This window comes from Perognathus longimembris, chromosome 15 (assembly GCF_023159225.1).
Source record: "Perognathus longimembris pacificus isolate PPM17 chromosome 15, ASM2315922v1, whole genome shotgun sequence".
NCBI classification, from domain to species: Eukaryota; Metazoa; Chordata; class Mammalia; order Rodentia; family Heteromyidae; genus Perognathus; species Perognathus longimembris.
The window spans coordinates 37,702,432-37,718,782 of record NC_063175.1 but is presented as its reverse complement, the minus strand read 5'-3'; the positions used below and the strand labels follow the sequence as shown (position 1 = coordinate 37,718,782).

At 41.4% G+C, this 16,351-nt stretch overlaps 1 protein-coding gene across 5 annotated transcripts in view; it reads right to left on the bottom strand.

The window, feature by feature from the left end:
- Setbp1 (SET binding protein 1) overlaps nucleotides 1-16,351 on the bottom strand; it is a 349,334-nt gene that overhangs the window by 165,565 nt on the left and 167,418 nt on the right. For all 5 annotated transcript variants that reach the window (XM_048363215.1, XM_048363219.1, XM_048363220.1 and 2 more), the window contains one exon: nucleotides 4,617-4,670. In XM_048363215.1, the coding sequence (XP_048219172.1) occupies nucleotides 4,617-4,670 (54 nt within the window). The remainder of the gene's footprint in view (nucleotides 1-4,616; nucleotides 4,671-16,351) is intronic.

Genomic DNA, 16,351 nt, shown 5'->3' with positions numbered 1-16,351 from the left:
TTTCTTCTGTCAGCCTTGTCTGAACTATCCCCTGACCAGCTCCATTTCCTATGACTTCCCACAGAGTTCAATGGCATACACATCTTGATGAATCCCCTGTTCATTTCAGCACAATTTCTAGGGATAGAATAATCTTTTTGGAGCATTTTTGACCCCTTCCTGTTCTTATGCCTTCCATAACTCCCACTGTCTTCAGATGCACATCAAAATCCAAATACTTCATCCTGATTCAAATGAATCAAATGGGAAATGAGATGTTAAAATGATCAGAAAAATATGAATAGGATTCCACAAAAATCTGAATATAGAATGGGCATTAGAACACTAAAGGAATTGGTGTGCTGGATAAGTAAGATTACTACCTTATTTCCTCTCACCTATCTTGGCCCTGGTACATGAAACCCCTATAGAGATCTGCACACTTGTTCCATACATACATAATTTCTCTGTTACCTGAAATGTTAATTAACTTATACATCTAAAATGGAAGATGTAACAGGATTCATTGGGCACGGTGGGTACCCTACTATTATATTCATTGCGTCGTTTAAGCTAGCCCTCCGGGCCATCTCAGATAAATTGCAAAGCTCGCTCTTCCTTCCTTCCTTCCTTCCTTTCTTTCTTCCTTCCTTTCTTTCTTTCTTTCTTTCTTTCTTTCTTTCTTTCTTTCTTTCTTTCTTTCTTTCTTTCTTTCTTTCTTTCTTTTTTGTTTGTTTAACAAAAACATAATGATCAGTGTCATTAAGTAACTCTCCCAAGGCCTTAAGCTTGAAACAGATTAGCAGACTATTACACTAATGTGAAATCCTGGGAAAGAGTCTGTTGTGCACAGTAGGCCTACATAATAAAGGTCTTATGGGAATACCTGTTGAATAAAATGGCAACTGAGGGACCAAAAACTTTCTGCTCTCCGTGTTGTATCTGGTCTCCAGTGTGTTTGGTTTACTCTCTCTTTTTGTTTTCACTACAATATGGCCTTGGCTATAATAGCCATTAACATTTCTGACTAATGAAACGTGGCTGTCTTTCATGGGCCACTTTCACACTCACAGTAAGGGCATTGCTACTCCATTTTCCTCAAGGAAGGACTTCTGCTCTGAGATCATGGAAAATTTACCACAGGTGAGGATCAAGTCTTTCAGTCTGCACTTTGCTCTTTGGAGATGCTTCTCAGTAAGGTCAATTCTCCAACAATGTGGCTGCGTACAGAGAACCTACATCTGATTTGATTTCCATGCTACAGTTACTTCAGTATCACATACCTTCCTGTGCACTTATATTCATATAAATACACTTTCTTAAACATACTACATTTAAGGAAGCTTCCCATCTTAGCAGGCAGTAAGAAATAAAATAGAAATAAATGCCAAGAAGCTGCTGTTTGTAACCTAGGGGAAGGGTCCTAGCATCAGCCTGGAAAACCTCAGCCTGCAAAATGGACAAAATGCTTGACATTTAAGAAACTTACATACATGCAGATTGCGGCACTTAGTGCAAAGTGGCCAGATGACAGATGTGACTTTATAGTGACAAAGCAAGCATGCAAACAAACAAGAAGAAAGTAACAAGAACCAAAAAAAAAAAAAAAAAAAAACAACTGTAAAATGTGATAGCCAATTTCTAAAACTCCAATGAATATACACATCCATGTAGAACAAAGGTTGATAGACTATGTCCCCAAAATATCATCTGCTTTTCTGAGGTTAAAATAATAGAAAATTTGTTTTTATATTTTTCTGTGGACTCTACATTTGTATGGTGAAGATATTAAGCTTCAGGGGAAAAAAAGGCGGGGGAGGGGGGAATGGAGAGAAAAGCATACAGTTACTGGGCTTTTCCTAAAGAGTATTAGGTACCAGATCCTATTTCTCTCAGGGAGGACAAAGGGAGATGAGGATCCTTATTTCCAATCATCGGAAGACTACAAAGGAGGAGACTCAAGGGTGTCTGTTGCTTCAAAAGGCAGGAACAAGATGTTAGAAGATAAAAGGAGATGTGTTTGGGAGAAACCAAAGAAGAGAGAAAATTCAAGGCTGGTTTAGGTGTGAATTTCAGAAGCTTTTACATCTGTGCTTTGAAAACTCACTGAGAATATGACCCACCCACCAGCCTCAGGCCTAACTCTAGTGGACACAGCTAGCTTGTAGCCCCTGGGCCAAGAGTAGCAACTGTGCCCTAACGAATACAAAAATGTTGGAAGCAAGGGCGGGCTCCCTGGCCCTCCCTGCCAAGTGACTTTGCACATTTCCAGGACTAAGCATGATATCTTTGGGAACTGGTAGTAATGGAGAAAAGGAAGATATTCATGTCTTTACTGTTCTCTGACCTATCTGGATGCAGACACAGGCAAGATGACAGAGAGAACAAGCCAATCTATTAGACTTGCCAATCTCTTCAGTGTCAACTCATCAAAGCTTAGTGAGGGAATTATGACAACCTTTTAAAAGACTTTATAGCAGGACAGGCATTCAGGGCAAAAACATACAGATACCCAATATTCCCTAGAGGGATCCTTCCCAGGCATTTTTGTGACAATCAGTAACAAACTTCAAGCTGTATGGGACTCAGTTTCTTCCAAGTTCTCCCCCAAAGAAGAAGAAGCCCAACAATAGAAGCAAACAATTTGGTGCAGTGAGGCTAGAAGTGGCAACCTCAAGCAGGTGGCCAGCTGTGTATCTCTGTCTGGAAAAGCTGCCAAAGGCTGGCGGTAACCTAACACATCCCTTTCTAATTTAGGAATATATAACTCTGGACACATAGAATCTTCTTAGTATTTCATGGTGGCCACAAGATTGCCAGGTCTTCCTGGCCTCAGGAACAAGCATCCTGAGGAGTGAAGACACATGCTGGTGTGTCCACTTTGGATGGGAAGAGACACTGATATTGAGGCAGGGGAGTGAGAAATCTACTGTGGGATTTGTCAAGGAGTATGGAAATGGCCCTTCTGGGATCCAAAATCCTACCTACAAAGGGGTGCACAAACCTCAAATAATTCCATTCACCTTCTGTTACTAGTTCATTTAAAATTTGATATCTGACAATGTATATACACAAATATAGTCATTTCTGAATCACATACTGATACCCCCAAAACTCATGCTCAGACCCACACTGAGGTTACACCCACATTTATATCTTCATTTATTGGGCCTCCACTCTTCCTTTTCAAGCATCTTCTGAACAGTATCACAGAAAGCCTTTTCTGGATGTGCAAAAAATAATATTTAGATCAAGAGAAATCTTAAGCTAGATAGCACTGTATAGAAGGGAGGTATGGAGAAGGGCAGAATTCGGGTAAAAATTTATATGCTTTTGTTTTTGTTTTAGTTTTTGTAAGATTCACTAGAGGCTTACATGAATAGGCGAGTAGATAGTAATTATTTATCAGATATCAATGATTGGCAAGGAAAGCCTATAGGTTGTCTATTTCTCAAACTTTGGTGCATAGCCTACAGAAGAATCAATGAACTGTAATAGAGACACCCTACACAGATGTACAGGTCTGCCTTTGCTTCTCACCTACAGCCCTTAATTTTGTCAATTCCTCTTCAGCCTCTCACTGTCCACTCTCCATCCTTGTTCCCACTCTGTAATAGGGAACTTGTTCATAGCAAGTCTTGGATCCTCCAGTTTCCCAGTAGTAAAACAGTGCTTATGATGTAACCCATGGGGGGGTAGTGTCGGCTCCAACAACATGTTTAAAGAAGCAAGCTCTTCGAATACACAGAACTCTTGCTATTAGAAAATCACTTGCTTCACACCATCAGAATTTAACTACCATTGGCTGTGATATACCATCCCCCCCCACACACACACACAAAAGCGTAACTATTATGGGATTGTAAGGAAGACACTGAATCGAGAAGAATGTCATGTGGAAAGGAGCACCACAGCAGTCACTTCTGGAATGACCTTTGCTTGAATACATGATCCAGCCTCCCTGAGTATGTGGAGGGCAATCAGGACACTTGTGTGTGGGTATGGGAGAGGCCTTGCACATGGATGTGTATGTATTGAGTCCTTCTAGAGAAAAGAAGATGGCTTTCCATTTTGATCTCTGACAAGCCAAGTCTCCAGAGAGCCAGGCACTGCCTGCACCTTCTTGTGGTTTATAAACTGCAAACAGCACTCTGGCCTGAGACATTGGTGACCCATTTCCTAAGGAGTTTGAAATTCATCTGTCTGCCAGAACACAGCTACAATGTGTTTGTATGTGATGATAACAGAAACAGGAATACTCAGTCCAAATAAGAGAGATATGGGGGAGGGAGAACCTTACCTGATTCCTGGATGGTTTTCTTTAATTCAACCCTTTACTAAGCTGGAAAACCCACCTCCTAACATTCTGAGCATCTTCACCTGGTTGTTTTGCTGTGTTATGGTTGTTGTTTCACTCTAAAATGTTAACATAGCAAGCAAGCATGGATATCCAGGATGAGGCAAAAGAGAAGGTAGAGGGGAGAACAAGTGACCAGGTCATATTCATTGTTTGCATTTGGAGTCAGAGAAATGGTCAAGGCCAAGTGGAAGTTCTGGCCTAACACTAAGTTTGGTTCATGACCAAAGGACAGAACAAGTCAGTCTTCAAACTTTATAAAAGCATGAGGGGAACTCACCTGTGGCTGAAATCCTTTGAAGTCATTGGCTGCAAGGTCACTGACTGTGAGGAGCTGGAAAAGAACAAAGGAGTTATCCTTAGTGACAGGTCTCAACATCTGCATACACCATCCTCAACACACTCAACGTGCAGGGACTCACCATGGCCTGGCTTGGCACTCAAGGAAAAAGAAAGTGTGAGATTTCTTGGGTAGGAATCAATTCCAGGGCCTTGCTTTTGGGTACCATATCTCTGATCTCATGTTCTTCTTCATCTACCACCTTCCTTCTATATGCAACCACATCAAAGGGTCTTAACTTAGGAATCTCTGGATATGAATGGACTTGAGTAAGTTCATTGGCCCTCAGAAATCATAAGTATGACTGCATGAGGCTAAAGGTTTCTCTACTTCCTTAGGGAAATGAAGTTTTCTTCCTCTTATCAAAGAGATCTGTGATATAACAGATTGAGAACAACCAGTTCAGAGACTGATAAAGACTCATCTCTTGTCAGTGAGTTTTTTCTTTTTCTCCCTGCTTTTCTTTTAAAATCAAGACCAATAAAAATGACTCTTTAGTCTTGTTACTTACACGTGACTCAATTCTTCTTTATCATATGTACTATTTAAGTGTTTATCGCTTATGTTTCAATCAAAAACACTAGAGGAATGTGAATCAAGCTTGTATACACATACACACACACATACACACACAGCACTTGTTTGTACTAAAGAGTAGCATTAAGGTTTAAAATCTGTTTGCAACTTCTCTGGAGTTTGGCATTAGAAAACACTCAATAAAAACACAGGATCGATTCATGAAATAATTCGATTTTTACTGTTGCTTAAAACTGCTGGGAAAGGGCGGGATAAAGAGAAAAAGCGAAGATGTTTATTTTGATTCAAGAAGGTTGACAGTTAGCTTTTGTTTGGCTTGGAGAGCATTTGTAAAAAGAAAAAGGAGGAAAGATTTCATGTTTGCTGTAACAATATTTTGTTTGGTTCAAGAAAGGGAAAGAGTCCTGCTGAGATTCAGTGCTTGCAGACTTTTCTGCTTGCCTCAGTGACTTTGCCAAAAATGATGCCTAAGTGATGTTAGAGCTAGGATAGAGCTTTTTCACTCCTTCCTCAGTCCAGCCTGTGGGCTAGATTCCCTTTCCTAGCAAAATTCCAGTCCAGCACCTCTGGTTGTAATGAAAGATCCAACTCACAGTCCATTGAAGCCCCCTTTGCAGGGCCACACATAATTACCAGCCTCAACCTTCATGGACCTTCCAGTTTGGGAAAGGATCAGACACATTTATCAGCACAAAGAGAGTAGAGTGTCAAATTTTGACAATAAGGCAAGAGAGTTCAGGGTGGGGTTTGTTGAAATAAGATGCAAGTTGAATGGAGCCTTAAAAAATGAAAAGGTGCCAGGGTGATGTGTTTTATATGGGATCAGTGGAAAGAACAAAGGCAAGCAAAGGAATGTGCCAATCCCAACAAAGTTCATTTGCCTGGATGTGATGCCAGCCACAGTCTCCTCCAAACAAAGGGAAGGAGTCAGGGAGAACTGAGGGTTGTCTGGGTCCTCACACAGCAGTTGCTGTTTTAAGATACATTTTTTTTGTTTTGAATTCTGGACAACGTGGTGGGGAGGGAAAGGGAGTGAGAGAGAGAGAAGGAGAGAGAGCGCGCGTCACACTTTCTGATAGGAGTGAAGTAACATTTTCTAGGTTTTACAGGCAATACATGTATTGGGAAATTGAATCTCAAACTACATTTTTCCCCAATTTGTCTTTTTCTTGTATGAGAAGATGGCTTTCAATTAGAACATCCTGGCAAGAAAATTCTTTGGGGAGCTATGGCACAGAAAAAAAAAAAGGCAGAGTATAAGAATAATAGTCAAATGAGCCATAGACAGAAACATGATGCTTGTGTCCTGAAGAACAAGCCCAAACTAACCTGTCTACCCAAACACTCTTACATAACTTAAATAGTAATGTCCATTCAGTCTTCTGAATTTATCAATAAGCCTCTATCTTGAGCTGGGTACAGGGAGAGAAGCATAGATGTCTGAGGTGACTTAAGGGCATAGGAATGACCCATGGAAGCCCAGTCACCAGCCTGCATTAGCACAACTCTTCCAGGCTCTATAAGCAGAGGAAGTAGAGGCCCTTCTACCACAGATAGATGGGTGGCAGGAAACCCAAAGGGTCCAGTTACTCCTCGAACTGAAATCCTATTCAAAATACATGTTATTTCTTCAGGTTAGTAGTATTGGCACTGAAAATGATCACATCCAATTGCTTGGTTGGAAATGGACAGATACAGCATCTTATGATGTGTTGATTTGTTCTGATTCTTCTATCTTGCCCTCCCTGAAAACCTCATATGTTCCTCTCGAGGAGATAGATATGGGAAGTTAGTTCTCTGCACTATTTTGTGCTGTTGCATATATGCCACGCACGTGCGCGCGCGCACACACACACGTTTTCTCTTTTTCACTTGACCAGAACTACCCAATAAAACCAAGTCTAACAAAACTATGGTTTGCACATTATCTTATGCTGATTCTACACTTCTCAACATGTTGAGAAGTCTGGACATATAATTAGTCACTAAATAACCTGCTGGTCAAATGACTTAAAAGGAAAGTGGAAATGACTGTCAACTCGAGGTGAGGATAAGAATGACTCAATTGCTGAGTAGGAAGAACAGAAGTGTGAGAAGCAGCTGAAGACATCCTTCAAACTGACAAAAGGAAATGGCACTCGTCACCTAGCGTGTTTCCTGCATGAAGGAGGCACTCCAGTATTTGAATGAATTAATCAACGCCCAGGATGGAAGCAAGCTCTTCTATATCCACTATGGGATTTATGAGAGAATACTGGATTACACTTCAGTGTGCAAGTCAGAGGTTAAATTTAAGGAAGAGCAGTACAAAATAAAAGAGGCTGAACAGTGAATGAACAGTTGACAGTTGGAGAGGGCTCTTGTTTCCTGTGGAAGAAATAATAGCATGCTAAATGGGCCCACCATAGTTCAGGTGTGCTTGTCTATTGGCTGCTGACTGAGAAGATGCAGGCAGATCATGTTAGGAATGGTACACAAGAAACTTCTAAATCTTTATTTCTTTCCCTAGCATATTCTGAATACTTCACTCACACAATCTAATATGTACTAAAGGTGTCAGATGACCTGGAAACAGCCAAAGGCAAGCCTTGCATCCTCCCTCTTAAATGGAATCTGAAAGAACTGTGGGTAGGATTTTCTTTCCTCACCACACCACAAGCACTCTGTCTACCAGGTTCCCAACCATATTGTAACTCAATTCTGGAGCTCTTGGGCAAAGCACAAGCTTGCCTATGGAATATTTGCCAAAGTAGGCACACATTCAGTACTTGGTACAGAGGAAATGGCCAAGTACTCTATATATATACGTATTCTACTCGGATGTCCATTAGATGTATAAGACCAGATGTACAGTACCTTTGTGCTTCAAAATCGTAGACCACTTAAATCTGAACCCTTCAAAGAGTGCCATTCATCTAGTGACAGGAGCTGAAACAGACAGCTGAAGGTGTGCTCCTTCGTGGGGTAGTCTCCTTTCCCACAATGGGCTTAGGAGCAACTCTGCCCAGGACCTGGGGTGAGGGAATGCAGTATGGAAAACTGTTCCCTGGGTGTCGCTCCTTCCTTCAACCTGACTGCTTCTGTGTTTTTGTTTGCTTTTTCCTCTTTCTTGAATTCAGTTTAATTTGAAAACAAATGTTCTGTCACTAAAACTAATTTTAAACTCTTATTTTGCAAAAAAAGAAAAGAAAAGAAGGAGAAAGAAGCTGATAAATGACATTTCAAAGAAGCTGATAAATGACATTGATAACTCACAGTAGGCCCTGGATGTGCCACCTGACCCCCAGACATTTCAGGAATTCAGGGGAAACTGAGGCATCTCTAAGAAAAGGTTCTTTCTTAAGCATTCTTTCTCCAAGCTACTGCTTAGAAAACACAGATCCAGGCCCTTCCCCAGGGTCTTCTCCCTTTGGGGCCCTATCCCATCCCCTAACTTTCAGTACTACTGAAAACAGTTGAGAGTTCTTAGCAGCCTAGCTGTGTGTGTAGAGATCCCAGAGAGGAAGGCGGGGGGGGGGGGGGGGATGAAATCTCCCCTGGCTCTGGGGACTTCAATCAGGCTGAAGTTAATGAAAAGGATGCTGCCTTTTTCCCAGGATGGCTAAATGCCTCCGCCTGTCCCAGCTAGAGGGCTGAGCAGGGGCTAGGGAGAAGGGCTGGCAGAATTACATTTAAAAGGCAAAGGAAAGAGAAAATTCTTTCATCTCCCTGGGTGGAACAGGCTAGTGTTCCTGGGGCCCTGTTCAGACCAATCTCATTCCTGACACATCTTCCTGCTTTCTAGAAGATTCCACATACAACTATTTGAAGGAATGCAACCCTGCTTTCCATTTTTGAAGAGCCACAGTTTCACTCTTGGAAGAAATGCAGGGTTTTCTTTTCCCTACAATATTCCCTTTCTTTCTCTGTCTCTAGGCCTCTCTCTCTTTCTCTCTCTCTAAAATAAAAGGAAGTATTGGAGGAAGATGAAGGTAGCTGTCAGGCTCCTCTTCACATGGTACGAAGAGAAATCTCTTCTGCTTCCCAAGCAAAGACATTATGTCCTCTTGTTTTCTCATTCTTCTCTCTAAATGACATACTCTCTTTCCTTCTCTAACCCAAACTCACCGACTCATTGGCCTAAAACTGTCCCTCCAAACAGGTGTCCTTCTACCTGAAAACTCCATAGTTTCTGACAACCTTATCCCACAGGAAGGAAGGGTGATATGCTACTTTTTTCACCATGTCCTATTTCCCTAGGAGTGCCCTTTTTCTCTGATGGCCTCTCTCTCTCTCTGTCTGTCTCTCTGATGGGCAGTACTGACCACCTCAGGGTGCAGTGGGACCCAACGTATTTCACCCATGTCTTAGTCTGACTCAGAAAATGAGTCACTGATGCAAAAAGATGGAAAGATTTGGATCCTGTTGAACATGTTCAGAAGAACAGCAACCTCAGACATGCAGTTCCACAAACAAAAGCCTGGTGGGCCTGGGACCTTCCTGATTATGTAATCTTCACAGAAATATCTACTTTTGTGGATCACAGAAAGAGATTCTGGGATGTGAAATGCATGGATAGATGGATGGATGAATAGGTAGGTAAGTAGGCAGATAAGGAACTATAGCCAAGAGGGCTCTAGAAAGAACAAGTTGCTGTGATTCAAATTTGCCCTCAAAGATACCATCTTTTCATTAAATAGGCTTCTAGTACAATTTGTCATGGATTATGTTTCCTATTTCATACAAAATGTCTCTCTACTTTTGAAGTGTCACTTTCTTCTTACTTTGGCTATAGGATAAAAGCTGAATCCTGTCTGATTGTATGTAAGGCAATGTCCCACCAAGCTGGAACAAACAGCCAACTTTATGTGTGGTTGCGTGTATTAGAAATGAACTAGTCTCAGTCTCTCTCTCCCTTGAGAAGGGAAATGAGGCCCAGAAAGATCAAGTGACTTTCTCAGCAGAGAAATCAGAAGAAACAAACCCAATTTACCTGCATATAACCAAAAGAGAATTTTAGATGCTTGGAGACCCTGAGCTATGAGGACTGGGAGAAGGAGTGACTGCAAGTATTTCAGGACCAATAGAGAAGGAAAGAAGTCTAATCAACAGGTTATGGTGCCACCGGCCATGAAGGAATCTACAAGTCCAGAAGGACCAAAGACGCACTGGAATAAAGGAAGTAAAATAGAACCAGCGAGTTGCTACAAGTCCCAGGAATGATTACACAGAAAGCACTGGTAAGGAGGGAGAAAACTTATGTCATAGGCTTGGCTCTGCCAGGGAATGTGTTATGGGGTCATTTAATACACTCATGTCTCACATTTCAGCCTATTGAATCAATTCTGCATTTTCTTTGAACTCATCCTGCTAGCACCCAAAATGACTCCTCTTATTTTAAGAATGGGGGAGATGGAGAGGATACTGATCTCGTTGTCTTTTTACCTTCCTTTCTGGCCACTCCCCTCCCCCTTCTACACACTGAAAAATACATCCTTCTACAAGTTTGTCTATACCTCTGATATTCAAAAGGCAGGACTGTGAGTTCATTTTGTGCTGCAACTTCAAGACTATTTTACAAGTAAAAACTGGGGCAGAAGCTACTCAGACTGCTACATGAATTCGCCATCTCAATAAGGCTGTAGTGAAGTCCACATCAGAGCTGAAGGTAAACAACTTGCCAGTTCAAAAGACGTTAGTCCGAAGGCCAAGGGGCTGACTAAGATGCCAACTGAATACTTGCCAAACTGCCATCCTAGCTGGTCAGTGTGTCCTTTGGCTAAATCCACTTGGCCTCATGGAATTTCAAATGTTAAACCTGAAACCAGTGACACTTCCAGTTGTCATTTCAGGCTCTTTCCAAAGAACAGTAAAGGCGAATAATAACAGCTTTGTCTGTAATTCCATGCTGGCCTCGTCGTGATTGCTTATATTTCATCTTCTATTATTTTTTAAATGATGAGGTTCTAATATTTACAGGTGAGTTTTGTAAAAAAAAAAAATCCCCCTAGAGAAACAGCCAAAAGAGCTTTTACAACTTTTTCTTTTAAAGATTCCTTGTGCAAGCTTGCATATATAACTCATGCTCTTACAGTAGTATATGTATTTGTGTCTTGTCCCAAGTCATAACTATTTCATATTTTGAGTGGGAATGTCTTTCAATTCCAGCTCTAATCATCTCTCCACTGAGTAGAACTGAAATTACTGAGACCTAATGAAATAAAATCTAGAACCCAGTGATGTGAGACTTGCTTTATGTTATTTGAACCTGTTGAGTCTCACAAAACCTCTCCCTCCTTTTCTGTGAATGTCCTAATGTGTATTGTTTTTCCAAATTAATTATTCTTAAGAACAAGAAACTGGATTTCATGCAAGGTTTCTTGTGTGGTACTGGGTAGAAAGTTTACACAGATAAAACTGATATTAGTGGCATCGATATTACTGCAATCATTTATTAAGCATTCCAGTAAAAGCTGGCTGAAAAGTTAAGTAGGTTCTGGGGCTCATCACTCACAGATGGGGGAATGGCATTTAAGTCTGGCATAGTTAACCCATGTGAAATGATTCCATGGATTCTATGAAAGGGTTCTTAGGGGATGTTCTTAAGAAGTTTCAGGTCCCAAATACTCTTCATCAAGAGCAGCACAACCATATTGGTATTGTATACTGGACTTCCATGCTAAGATCCACTGATTGTCTCTCTTGGGGAGAGGTGAGGGTCCCTTGTCCAGACTTCATTTTCAGAGCCTTTCAAACTCACCATGATGGCAAGTGAAAGTGTTTTCCTCACTTCACCATTTCTACCTCCCTATCTGTTTTCTTCACCTGAACTTCAGCAAGCTCCACAATTAGGAATGCCAACCAAGTACCAACCAAGAGAGGAAGAGCTAAAGATACACTCCATTTCTGGGGCACAACCTAGAGAGTTAAGTCATTTCCTTCCATTAAAGATTGAGAAATTACCTCACAAGCATCTGTGAACGGTTTGCAAATACTGTAAAAAGCCAGTGGCATAGGTTCTCCTCATCGAACCTATGCCAAGCGAAGTGGCATGCTAAGGGAGTATCCTCCCTCATCTCCTTCTCAGTATTTACTGAATTTATGCTTAGCTCTGACCAGATGATCTTCTCCACTTAGCTCTACGATGTATAACAAAGCTTTCTAATTCATCCCCTTGGTGGAGCTCTGGAAATTGATTCACACCCCTAGGATCACTCAGTAGAGAGAGCGAAGAAGTCAGAAGGTGCTTCCTTTGGAGAGTATCTGAGCACTGGAGTCAAAAGCTCTGCTCAGTAGAGCAATTTGGCAGAGAATTGGGTCCTCCGGGCCAAATCTGGAGCAATTAATCACAATTACAGGTGGATATCTAAAAAGGATAAATCCAAGATGAGCCCAGGGAGAGCAGAATCTTGTAGCTGCAGGGAGTCAGTCACACATTTATAAACCTCAGGTTCAATGGAGGACCTGAATTTGAGGTCCTTATACTATGAAAATAAGATGTTTCAGGACCTAGTTCTGTCTGTTCTTTTCCCAGGTAGATGCTTCACTTCTTCATGCTTCTTAATCTTCATACAACTGGTGCAGAGCTGTATTATTTTCTCCAGTATATGGGGGAAGAAATTGAGAGTCAACATAGTTAAATAAAACACCCAAGGATGAATCCTAGAGTGCCTATCCCTCTTCCCAGGTCATTTTGGGAGTGGCTTCACAGGATGCAGCCACGCCCACCCCTCCTCTGACAGGGGGCATCTTTGTTCCCCAGGGACGATTCTCCATAGCCCTCAATGGCCCAGATGGCTCTTCCCATGGACAGGAGGTAGTATGCCCATCAGTCTGTGAAGCATTACCATCTAGGGTCGAGTTCACAACTTTTGTAAAGTCAAGCTGGCTTTTGCCAAACGAACTGTGTTCCTGACTCCAGCGAATCAAGGAATTCAGAGAAAATGGACTATACAATGCTGTGAACATTGTTCATTATCTTGCAAAGTGTTTTCCTCTCTATGAGCTTACTCTCCCTCTACCTTAGCCCTTCCTACTTCCTCTCCTCTCTGTTGTCTCCCTCCTCTTTTGTTTCCACCCTCACTCCCTTCTCTCAAAGAAGGCCAAACTAAATTCCAAGACACCATCAAGGGAGCTAGGATTTCTCAGAAACCAATAAATGTTTTTCAGGGATAGGCTTTAAACTTTTCAGGATAGGCATTAAACTTTCTCAAGAACCTCATACAATGTTGCTGTAATTATACCATTTTACAAATGAGAAAACAGAAACTTCCAACATTAAATCACTGTTCAAAGTCATACAGTGTAACTGTTTGAGTCAGTTCTGTTTACCACTGAAGTATGTTCATCCACCACTACCCCGTGTATGACATGGCCAGCCATTTCTGTGCATCCTGTGGCCCTTTAACCACCACATGCTCCAGACTTTTTATTTAGGGGATGTGCTCATCTTCTAGAGACTGCACTGAGGCAGACACCAGGTAGGTGTTTAAAGAAAATAACAACCAACAATGAGACACGGTTAACTATATCTCAAGGAAGAGGAATACTACTACAATCATACAAGTGGACACTTTCTAGCAATACAAAAAATGGGAAATCCAAGATAAATCAGCTCTGTTACTAAAGATGTATAACATGCAATTATGTTATCTTCACAATGGCATTACAGCCTTAAGAAAAATAAGTAGCAAAAAGCAATTTTGCTCCTGACAGAATGAAGGAGGTAGACAGTCAGAGACAGAACAACCTTCAGGAAAACCACAAAAGTTTTCAAAGCAAACACCAAGTATAATCTTCTTGCTTTGCAAGAAGCAATTTACACACACACACACACACACACACACACACACACACACACACATACACACACACACACACACCAGAAAAAAGAACTTTAAAAGCCATATGGGCATGGTGATACCTGCCTGTAATCCCAGCCTCTTAAGAGGTACAAGTTGGGAAGGGTGTGGTCTTAGCCCAGCTAAAAGCATAAACCTATTTTTGGAAACAGAACTAAAGAAAAAGGGTTAGAGGCATGGTTTAAGTGTAGAGCACTTATCCAGCAAGACAGGAAACCTGAGTTCAAACCCAGCCAGTGCCAAAGACCTCAGGTCTGAGTTTCCGATGTAGAGAACTCAAAGGAAGCTCCGTGCTTGCTTAATTAACCAAGTGAAACTTGCTTGCTTGTAGGTTTTGCTATTGAGCAAAGTGAAAAATCTTTCTATATTGCTATTTGAATAATATCTGTGCAATTTTCAGTCCTTTCCACAGATGGCTCTGCTCTTGAATTAATGCGTTCCATCATGGTGAAGTGCTGAGAACTAAGTCTCTGGCCTCCCAGAACCAAAACGTCTGTGACTTCTCAAACCTAGAAGCTCCCAAGTTTGATTCCCATCCTTGAAGACTTTGCACAAAATATGCTTCAGCCTCTAACGCTTCCCCCAGTAGATTAAGCAAACAAAACATCCTGGAAAAATACCACTGGATTCCCAGAAGTACACCTCTGAAGCAGGCTTGGATCTGTGAAATACAAACATGTACTGAGACTCTGTCAAAAATCTGTCCATCTTGTATTGCATATAGGATTTCCAGAAATAGCTGAAAGTGTATGTGTATATACATGCATACACAAATCTTACACAAAAATCCTGCCTCAACCAAACACAATCTGCTGAAAGCTGACATGACTTAATTCTCAAGGATGACCTCTCAGAGGTGTCTAGAAATAGGCTTCCCATCTAAATAACACAGTCAAGTGTGGATTATATATCTTCTCAGACCTCTCTCCAAACACAATATTCTTTAATGGTTCTCCCTGAAGTCAGTGCTTGCCTGATTCACTGTCCACCTATTTCTGAAGAAGCTTATGTCCCATCTGGCTGTGTCAGTTGAGGGGATGTCTGACTGTCTTTTCCCCCTGAGATGGAGAACAATGAATGTTACTACTAGTGCTACCTCAGCAGGACTGGACGAAGCAGCTAACTCAGCTAACTCTTAAGACTCTTTAGTCATCACATGTTCAAGTCCTTCATTTAGCAAATGAAAAGCCCACCATGGGGGCTGACAATGAGCACATTTGCAGGCACACTTGACAATTCATGGTCACTTGGATAAGCCATATTCCTCATTGGCACTTATTACTCCCTACTATGAGAAACGTGGCAGGATGCCCTCATTCTCTCATAGCTTCTGAATCTTGGGAAGGTGATGAGAAGCCTTGCCACACACTCAAGAAATTCTCAGGCTTCATACCACCTCTCTGTTGATAAAGACAGGGATTACCTGGAGTCCAGCTAGTATTAGGCTTCTAATACTTCAAATATAATGCTTTTGTATTATAGCATCTGGAAGGCATGATAAAGCTCTTGGCACAATTGATGAGGGCAAAGCTTGTGCATCCCTTCCACCTAAAGTCTGCCATTAGGAAAACATCCACTGTCACTATGCCATATTTCCAACGATTGGTCCTTTTGCTTTGTTCTAACTAAGCAAGGAAATTGGGAGTCCTTTCTAGGATAGAAGAGGGACAATGAAGTGGCAAAGTCTTGCCTAGAAATTTCCATTCACTCATCTTTGCCATGAGAATATCAACCACAATGGCCATGCTCTTCCTTCACCCCAAAACTGGGAGATTAGGCATCCAAATCCTAAGATCTTTCTATAAAATACTTAAAATAGTTTGATAACAGGTCTGTCTTTTAATTCAGAATTATACCTTTAGTCTCCTGGATGGGAACATGGCAAGTGCTTTTTGTAATGGAGTTATAGGGAATATTGCTCCATTTAAAGATACTAAAGGAACTCTACAAACAAGCATGGTATAGTAGCAGATGGATAGAAATGAAATACACTCCCTATACTTAAAAGTGTCCAAACAATTGGTCTCATTCAGCTACCTCAATGAAAAATGAAAAACAGGAAGAAACAAGAAACTATCCTGTTTGTTTGACAGATGGAGGAAATGAGGCAAAAACATTGGTCAGTGACTTGCCCAGGGCCATGCTCATGGAAAGGATTATCCAGACCAGCTTCCATCTAATAAAGGAATCCCCTTCTCCAACTTCTCTGACAGATGGGCATCCAGCTTGAGCACTTCAGGGAAGTGGTACTTAGAAGCTTAGTGTCAGAGCAATAGTGTTTAGCAAGTAGTTCTCCGT